This window comes from Varroa destructor, unplaced genomic scaffold, assembly GCF_002443255.2.
Source record: "Varroa destructor unplaced genomic scaffold, Vdes_3.0 BEIS01000002.1, whole genome shotgun sequence".
Taxonomy (NCBI): Eukaryota; Metazoa; Arthropoda; class Arachnida; order Mesostigmata; family Varroidae; genus Varroa; species Varroa destructor.
The window spans coordinates 55,486,495-55,496,919 of record NW_019211455.1 but is presented as its reverse complement, the minus strand read 5'-3'; the positions used below and the strand labels follow the sequence as shown (position 1 = coordinate 55,496,919).

The following is a 10,425-nucleotide window of genomic DNA, read 5'->3' as shown; positions in this document are numbered from 1 at the left end:
ATATATGCGTAGACGGTGACATTCATAAAAACCGCAGTTAATGGCAACCAAGAGGAGTAGCAGGAACAATAGTTGGCCGGGACACCGGCGTCATACGTGATGATGTGCCTTATGACTAGCGCGACCGGGGCTGGCTGATGGCGTAAATACGCTGAAAAGCCTCGACGTCATCGGGATTGTCCATCTTGAAGGGACCGATGTCGATCTTTCATTTTTTATAGTGATCTTCGATCGATTGGGACGAGCGTGTGCGTTGTGTATGGATCTGTTCGTCGTCTAGGACGGATAGGACAACTGATGTTAGCTGAAATCGTTCACGATCCAGACTATTGGCGCACCGCGCCGTTCTGCGCGAATTACTTATTGCATCTCTGCCTTTGAGTAGCTAAGAAGACCAACCAGTGAAGGTCGACTGCAGCAACCGTGGCTGACCCGCGGCAATCGCTAAACGAGGCCGTTGAGGTTGAGTATTCCATAGAGACGGGAACTACTTCCGTATATCGAAATGAAAGATGAAAAGGGAGAAAATGACTCGGAGGAGCTTCATTGAGCTAGGCGAATTGGTCTGTTAAAGCACCATCATCATCTTCTCGGGGTTTAGGATTTGTTGATGTGGGAAACGTTTTTGATATTTTATGAGACACAGCAGCAATGATCGTAGTGCTGGTGTTGATGCTGCCAAAAAGGACATGTCAAGGCGTCTCTGAAAAGAGTGACATCGGCGTGGTCTGAGCGGCGAGGATAAACGGTGCTGACGGAGAAGAAACATAATAACAACAACTGCAGGGGTAAAATACGTTGAGTGTCGCAAGCTCTGCTCTGTTCTAGTGCAAGTAGCGATAGCGGACGCTCAGCATCGGTACGTTAGAGGAAAGGCGAGTGATGAAAAGAGAACGAGTCGAAATTCTCGTCTTTGGTTTCTGCTCACGCTCACTGATTGATACCGAAGGAAATTCGCGCCCCAGAACGCTTTACTTGTTGTAGACTTATGTAGGAGAGGGGTCGAAGGAATGCAGTCGTTGATATGGCAATATCCGTTGTTCTTCCGTGGGGATGAAAATGGGGTTGGGATTGAAACAGACAAAAAGAACCCGGTTCCTGGGTTAGGCCGTTTCCTAGCTACCGTTTGCCTGGAAAGATTCTTAACGGACAGTATGAGTGCAAGACACTAAAATCCAGTTGATCCCACCTATATTCCATATGCCAGATAAAATTGACACTGTACGTCAAACTACAAATATTAACGTTCTAAACTGCAATTGGGGTTTGTGACCTAGGCGGCAATTGTACATTATATTGGAATAAATATAAGATTTTTTCTTAGAAAATCGAATTTTATGGCCTAATTTTACATATTTGATTTCGAACATATTCGTTCACGTAGCGAGACGACGAAGATTACAGATTTAACGTAAACTGAAGTAGAAATGACGGTTCGAAGGTAATGATAATGCTTGTTACTTGCTCGCTTATACATGAGATTTGGTGATAGCGAAATATGGTGGGGGGTAGACAATACAGAACTGACAACCTGCAAACGGAAGCTAAAGGACATGTGAGAAATTTTGCTGAAAATATGGGTAAAGAACTTTTGATTGACAACTCAGTATTTTGTTTTCCCCTAACAAGGACACTTGATCCATCAACTTTCCCCATTTTTTAACTGTCTTAAAAGCCAAGCCTTCACAGGTGGATATTCTTATCGGATGCGCAAAGATTATCAACGCTTGTGTACGCCAAGCTGTTTAAGCCTAAAAACGGTATAAACGATTTTTTCAGCATCGACTTATCTACATTGACTTATACCAGACCGAGGACCCACAATACCGGCCTCTAACTAAGTACACAGTTGATTATTAGTACTTATAGTTAAACACCTAATAAATGCGCGTTACAAAATATTTACATTTAACTATTCCACACGTTCTCACCCGCCTTTTATTCAAGGAGCCATCATGGGAGCGTGAAAATCACGTTTTTTTTTCAAGGCTGCCCTTACAAATAAATGCTTTGACATGGATACAGCGGGCGACCGCACGAAAGGTTTCTGTCTACGTTGGGCTTCAACCCTAGATCTTAGTTCATGCGCCATGTAGGCAAACGCTACGGAAATGAATCTGATAAGTGTGATTGTCAACAAGCGCATATATGTGGTATTTTCATCGGTTCATATGTCAAAGAGAAGCGTATTTGCAAATTGTCCGCATAGCGTGTTGGAATTGAAGGTCGAGTCGAGTGGATCTGATCAAACGGAACGTTCTGCTGCCGTTGCTTTTTGATGGCGTGTAACAGCTCTGAATCGTCACTGATCTATGAACTAGTTACGATCAGGGATAGATTTTAATCAAATGCCGTACTGTAGATATGTAGCGAACAATGCGATATATAAATATTGTTGTCAATGCTAGCTAACTGGTTGAACAGCGTCGACGGCGGCAGTAACAGCGTTCGGATTCAGTTATCTTAAAGAATCATCACTGAGGCTTGAATGGATCGTAATATGTGGGTGTGTGTGATTATAGGTCGCTTCGCCAACCTAACCTAGGTACCTATCAAATCATATTATATTATCGATCTCTCCCTCTAATGCATAATATCGTCGGCTGATATTGAATCTTTGCGGAAGGTACGGGTTGAAACAATTCTGTATATTGATAAAATATGAAGCATCATCTAATGTACACTTGCGGCTAGATTATTAAAAGGTATTAGATAATAATAAATACCATTAACATGGACGTGCGGGGCAATTTACTGTAATTAACGTTTTGAATAAATAAAAAAAACACGAATCCGGCGGCTGATTACTTCGCGCGTCGACATTTCCAATGGGCACTGCGTTAATTGCCCTTTATTTCCTGGTGCCTCTTTCACTACCATCGAATATCTTTGTTTTAGTTTTTGCCTGCATTTGGTTTCGTCCAGCAGATGTCGATAGTGACGGCGAAAACTTCAACGAAATTCACGTACTTTTTCGTTGTCGTGAGTTCCGCCAAGAAAAGTCTTTATTGTAGAACTAAGCTGCTAAGTTACAGCGAGTTGAACTTCGACAAACGTCTGTTCTAACACATTGTATAAACTTATGATGTTCATTCAAAGGTGTGTGTCAGACACCACTAGTGCACTGGAGAAACGCATCGATTTATCCACGTATTTTCAAGTGCTTCGAAGCTGGTGAAATAACAAATTGGCTGAATCCGTTAACGAATTAAACGATTTTGTGTTTATTATAGTATAGAATTTAATCGTGTATGGAATACGATCGTAGAGAGAAGAAGCAATTAAACTTTGCCGAAGTCATTTGTGTGTACTCGGGCTGTTGCCCGGGTCGGGTGTACGCGATTGTACTGTACTTTGGCTACACAAGAAAGCCACGAAGATCTAACGACGAGTCACTGTTGTCTCTTTTTGTTTTGACGCTGTCTCATCTGTTCTCAGGAATGACCGGTGAGTACCGAGGGGATCAGCTGGTGGGACCCGGTTTCAAATCGGTAGTGAATGGTCCCCTGAAGTCCGGTCAGAAGGTGTACGTAACCCTCAACGGTCGGGAGGTTTGCGGGGTGGTCGACCATCACTATAAGCATCACGAACAGGTAAATATACCAATAGTTGGTAAACATAGTGTTGAAATCGTATCGGGATCAATTATTAACAAAAGGAAAAACAACTGACGATTTTAATAATTTCAATTGACAATTTATTTATTTATGTTTTTTAGGTTATAACAAAAGCTGTTGTTAGAAAACGTTATACCGCATACATGTGCGTCTGCGAGTTAAATGTTAATTCCATTTTTGGTCATAGAGGCTAGTTGCTAGGGGGCCTAATTGTTTCAGAGATTCTGTTGTTTATTATTGGTTAGAAAGGTTCAGGTCCAACTGCACACGATGAATGCCCAGTATTTCTAGAGCTTCGACTATAGAATCAGAATTTAATAGAAAATCAAAACCATCACAGATGCTATAAAATGTTTGTCACCTTGTCTAGCCGGCCTTTAACGGAGCAGAACGGTTATTTGTTCTGGTCTCGTCGTAACTCGGGTGATGGTGCCTTTGTCTTTAAGGTATTTCCTTATATGTTAAAAAAGCAAGTAATATCGCTATTGGCTATAATATTTTTTGTACGAGTCTACCGCACCCATATAATTTACCATCGTATGAAACGCTGTGTAAATAAGGTCACCAAACGAAATTCGTGAGCTCGCTTCCCTCTAGTGTTTCTCTTTTGCCTATATGACAAATCACACACACACACACACACACACACACACACACACACACACACACACACACACACACACACACACACACACACACGCACAGGCTGTTAATTTGGTTCGTTAAATTTTTCCTTGGCCGTTAACCTATGTTGTTAGCGGTGTCCCGGTGGCCTTTTCCACCCGAGTTGTTAACAGCATCGAAAATCCTAAAGGCACAGGTCAGGGTCTAACCTATTCTTCAGTGTGAAGCTGGACTTTGCTGGCATTTATCCCCTGTGCGCTGGTTTATTCCACCACCTACTTCACTGCCGCAAGAACTTAATTATGCCTCATATAGCTCAAGTTTCTAGGGGGCATCGATAACAACAACAGCAACAGAAATGACAACAATAACGGCGGCGACGACGACGACGACAGTGCCATCTGCAGGGACGTCAACCGTTACAGCGTCAACTTCATTGCTAGTGAAGTATTACAGCACAGTCATCGCGTGCAAACTGTAAGCAGCTGATAAGGCCCACGCTGAGCGTTCTTCAGATATTCCCTTCCCCTCCCTAAATACCCCAAACCCACCGCTCCTACAATGCATTGTCATTGTATAGTAGGCTGACATTGTTTCCAATGGAACTACAAAGTAGCGGTCGTGGCTACTGTTTGCCATAACGTTCCAGTCGACTGTTGACAGACGTCAGTTTAAGAAGGCGCATTCAATGTCAGGCGAAGCTTGTCGACATTTTCGGTTTCTATTTGGTCTTTAGTTTGTATTTAACGCTTAGAGTAGATGAAATTTTATTAGTATCAATCACATGTGATTATGCTGGCCTTAATACCTAAGACTCGCTCTATTAAGGACCACTGAAGATTGTTGTTAGAGCGAGTGGGTGTGTCTGCATGTAAGTTATTTTTTATAGAACAAGTTCTGGCTTTTCTATGCAACGAAACGATAGGACGGCGAAACAAAAATTTGCATGCTCGTTATATGCGACTGTTAACGATAAAGATCTAGAACAGGGTGCGAGGATGATACTTTGTTGTATTAGCTATAACCAGTGCACTTACGGGTCAACAAAGTCAACAGGAACTCATTGAACTTACTACAAGTATAGTAGTACATAATTGAAGTTAACAAACATTCTCTAACAATTTCGCTCAGTCCGGCGCAATCGAAATACAACAAAAGCCAGATAAGATTAAGCTGCGTTTCGTCTTAGATAGATGCAATGGATAACTGACAAGCGGAGTTGACGTAAGCTCAGCACTAGGTGTGCCATTTTCCTTATCGCCTCTGCTCCTTAACCAAGCTCATCGTTGTTTTTGTCATTTTCATATGACGCTGAACCGCTTCGTCTGCTAACCGTTTAAGAATATTATTATGACTGCTACTGTAGCCGTAGCGCGTTATAGTCGGGGGTGCCTCGTTGCTGGTGGCGATGGTGCTGATGATGATATCAGTAGTTTTAGTGTTAGCGTTGTCGTTAACCTTGCCGTCGCTGCTACGTCGACTTTCGCGCCATCATCTATCCTTCACGGCCACCGAGACCTTTTGTAGACTTCAGCACGTGATGCAAATTCACCATTGTTTCGAGCTCTGGGAACAGATTTTTGCTAGCTAACTTTCGTTCGCTAGCGTTCTTCGCTAGTTTAGTCGAGCAGTATTCGCATATTTGACTCTGCCGATCTACTTATCGTTATACATGTGTGTTGATAGAGTGGATAGGTGTGGGATTTTCTTACTGCCGCTGTCGGTACCGTTACGACGGCGATGGCTGTAGCTCTTTATCATTTTCCGACTATTGCGGCGTCGCTCGGAGTCGGCGCCGGTCGCTACTGCTCCAGCGGTGTGGCAAAGACAAAGCAGAAAAGTTGAGCAAAGCGAGCCGAACTGTGGGGTATTGTTTTGCAGCGACCTCTGCTACTGCCGAAACGTCACTACCGATCCGGTACGTGCCCCCAGCTGGCACTGCCACCGCCGCCGCTGGTATTATTGCCGTTAAACCCTTTCACTAACGGTAACTGCTGCCGCTAGGGCTGCTATTTAGGACTTCACCAGAGCACGAAAGCCTTGACTCGTGGCGGTTACGGGGAGGCGGAGGGCGGGGGGTGACTTGACAGCAGAGAGGCAGTCACCACGCGTCGGTTTGCCACAATGAGTGAAAAAAAACGCATTTGGGCGAAGACGATGAAGGTAAACATTACAAGAACAAAGTAACTTTTGCTTAGCCATGGGGCAGGGGAAAATTAATCTGCAGCAACTAACCAACGGAGAAATGAGCTCGTATGGGTGAAAGCTACAACAAAATTTACCATTGTCCAGAATTTTTAATGGAGTTCTTGTTGTCGTGGTGGGCTAGCTGTCCGGCGGGTGGTTTGAGAACGATCAACTGTGACGGCCAGGCTTCGCATGCGCCCACTTGTTTAGTGGCATTTTATCTGTTCGATGCATAGATATATATATACATACCACTGCGCGCCATGATAGGACAAGCACTAGTCACACATGCACACATACGCAGACAGCAGCAGGCGAAGCTCGAAATTATAGAAAAACTGTAGATAAGACGGGAACTGAGAAAAGGCCTCTTCCTATGAGTGATATTGACGCAGGCGGGTTCTAGTTATGGTATCCAAACTGCCAGTTGTCGACGGTGATCCAAATCTAAAAACACATGGCTTACATATATTTATGCTTAGCGAAGCAATTATTACACGACATATTCTATAGGTGGAAATGTCTATAGTAGACGTACGTCGATGGGTGTATACGTTTCTCGCCGGCCTCATCCAATTTCAGTGTAATTTCCTGTCAAGTTACCAATAAAAAGGAAGATGTGCACGTGGTTACCCTGTCGTACGCAAGGATCGAAGGATAACGCTAGCATTAGTGAAGATAATTACTATATCATTAACAGCATTGCTATACTATTTATCATATAAGCATATCGACAGGCAGATGAAGAATCTCCACAAGTGCATCAATAGTGCAGCTATGGATGAAGACCAGCAGTACCAATATATATAGATATGTATATATATATAGCAAATATATATATAAATATAGCAAATTGTGGAGTCTTCTTGTGTGTAGTAATATTCCAATGTCAAGGCTATCTCGAACATTATCTGCTTACAATGACAATGATGAATAGCAGAGTTCTGAATGGACTCCAGAGCGATGCGTGTGAAACACGATGACCACAATAGCTTGTCATTATTTTCGTTTCATTCAGCCAAACACCCACTCATAAAAATAACGATAATAATATCTAAGTTAGCGCCAGAACAATCAGAAGGGTGATGTCATGCCGCCAACGAGCAGGATCTTGTCCGCCGCTGACGTACATCTATACTGGTGCCGCCAAGACGCGAAACAAGGTAGCACTTCATTCCGATCGGATCACGATGAATCTACTAGAGTTGAGAAAGTTCGATCTGTGTGCACCAGGAGAATACATACGAGCTATCAGGCCCAGCGCGCATGCTACGGAAAAAGGCAACCCGGTTGCCGTTGTATGGGGCTGCTTCTTATTTTTAGAGGATTATATTAACTTAGACTAGGTGTTGGAAATATAGTAGAAGTCTACTATCTTTATGCTTAAGCAGTCTCAGTTCGCTGTTATTTCAGACGGCCCGTTACTTTTCCCCAGCGAGATTCGAATTTGCATACCTAATCTTGTGAGGTGCTAGCCGACATAACCGGTCCAGCTTTGAACCGGTTATTTCAGCTGCTCCTGCAAATGAAATAGAAAGCAATGGATTTTACTGTTGATATGGTCGTCATCACAATCTTTCCTTTTATCTTCATGTTATCTCTATCGATCCGTCTAAGTCTTGCCAAGTTTTAAGCGAGCTTCACCCCGTTCTATCGCTGTACGCTTTCGTTTTACATGCGATTTACGTTGTTCTTCCCCTCTGTTCATTTAACACGCACTCGCTGAATGGCCGGCCTGCTGGCCTGAACATATGGTTTTTCGAGCTATCTTCCGCCGCCATTATTACTAGCAACAAAGCAATACTTGCACATGCGGCTACAACATTGGCTGTCTTTTCCGCTAATGCGATTTCAGTTATTTATTTCGTTTATTTACTGGCTTGTTTACGCTATAGCGCTTCCACGACTATTCAAGTCCCGTTCCTGTATCGCGCTTGACGGTTCATATAGAAGACTAAATTTTGAAATCCCAGCGCGAGGGGCATGCAAGAGTTTAGATTTATTCCTTAGGAAGTATTCGATGATTGCTCTATACGATTGAGCATTTACTTTTGTTCTATTACAAGATAGGTCGTCATATATCACTCTTAAATATATGCTGTGTGTTTCCGCTATCCTATTACAGAAAAATCAATGCCCAAAGTTTGCGGTGACAACTTCTCTTAGATAAACCTTTCCACAACTAGTATTTTTTACCCTAGGTTATGTTTACCGTATGATGCTCATACATACTTTGACGATTTGAAAACCTACCTTTTATGTGTTTCTACTGCCCTCTTTTCCTTCTATTCGTTAGTGATTTTTTGCCCTCTACCTAAAATGGGTCACAGCACAATCGTTAGCCCTCAGTGAATAACCAACAATTCAATCAATGGCCAACCCCAGCTTTCTGAACCAATACTGCCACTATTGCTTCAAATTTTGTTGTTGCTATTCGTGCTCAGTAACAAACCAACGCATCACAAGACACTGTTGTGCCTCAGCGCAGTAAATTCCCATGGAACCTATCCAGTTTAATGATGAAATCTAATGTGTCGGAAACAAGCACAAACCGTTTTTCGTGTTGTATTTGTAAATGATCAGAGGAGGCAAACATTTAAATAAGACAAATTAGAACACGACTAGCGGGTAAGGGAAGAATAATAATAAAATAAACAAATGGGACGAGATATACAACCGCACGCATCAACGGTGCGGTTTCCCGTCTCAAGAAAAGACACGTCGGGGGTACTACATCATCGCTGTGGAAGATGTCTGCTGACGTATCTTCATAATCTATACCCTTGCAGCAACTGCTGCTGCTGCTGCAGATTCATTCCGATTCTTCGCCAGCTTTGATCAACGACATAGAACGGGCTAATAGTAAAATACTGCACGTTAGTTCGAGCGGTCCGGCTTCGTCATCGCCGTCTTTGCTCGCGAAAAAGTTTTTCTTCAATCGAAATTGTGTCCTTAAAGACAGACTCTATGCTGCTGCTGCTGCTGTTACAGCTTCTTCCCTAAGTGAACACTGACTTAAAGCCGAAGGCACGAGTGCGACATTTACGTCTTGAACCGACAACCGGTTGATAAGCAAACGCTCCTTGCCCTGGAAAATATACGTCGTACGTTGGTTATGAGTATTTGAATTGACGCCCTAGCAATACTATTAGTTTCGTGTCGAGCCGGACAGATCTCCTGCAAACAAATCCCAGCGCGAAGGAAGATGATCCATGGAAGTTTGCATGGAAGTCAGCTAGCGTGTAGACACTGACGCCAATTGACTAACTATGGGCGTCGGTTCCGCGGACGTCTTCTACTGCTCATTCGACGAATCCTTCTACCGGTCAGGCCAGCCGTAGCAGTTCTAGCGACAGTTCGCAGGAATCCTTCCACGAGGAAGCCAACAACTGTGTCTCCGCACAAATGAAATGGAACAGCAATCGAAGAGGCAGCGTCTATTGCGTTCAGAACGGACGAGTTGTCAAGAAAACGAACGGTCGCATGTTGTTGTGCCTTCTTGATCGGAGCAGCAGAAGGACTGGTGTTGCCGATGATAATGACTCTGTTACCGCAATCCGAAACGAACACGAGAAGAACCGTTTACAGACGATGTTCACCGCTGTAATCGTTGAGCGACCGTTATATCGCCTGCTCGTCCGTTGGCTTACTCGTGTCCGTGCTCCGCTTGCCCAGCAGAACCCGTCGTCTGCTGGCATTTCAATCTGTTACCCCAACAACAAAGGCAACACTAACAACAGCAGAGTTAGCCCATTAGCCCTTGCTTGGTTGCGGCCGATTACCATCAAGCCGCAATGTTACCAGCGTCAAATTTAGCTTTGTCGTTGCCGCGATTGCTGTGATCAGTGCGCCATCCGAGCATCGGTAGCAGCGTCCTTCTCGACGAAGATTTACTCGGCCTGAACGTTGCTATCTGTATAGCTACTGTCGAAACTCTAGGCAAAGACGTAGCAATAGCATTACAAATAGCAGAATGATGAGCGAATATTGCAATTGT

The 10,425-nt window shown here is 43.6% G+C and overlaps 1 protein-coding gene across 4 annotated transcripts in view; it reads left to right on the top strand.

Moving 5' to 3' along the window:
• LOC111245820 (zinc finger protein 395-like) overlaps positions 1-10,425 on the top strand; it is a 139,529-nt gene that overhangs the window by 16,129 nt on the left and 112,975 nt on the right. For 3 of the 4 annotated variants that reach the window (XM_086979803.1, XM_086979805.1, XM_086979804.1), the window contains 2 exons: positions 3,439-3,593; positions 4,557-4,718. In XM_086979803.1, the coding sequence (XP_086835929.1) occupies positions 3,439-3,593; positions 4,557-4,718 (317 nt within the window). The remainder of the gene's footprint in view (positions 1-3,438; positions 3,594-4,556; positions 4,719-10,425) is intronic. The other variant, XM_022794664.2, reaches the window with a different exon arrangement.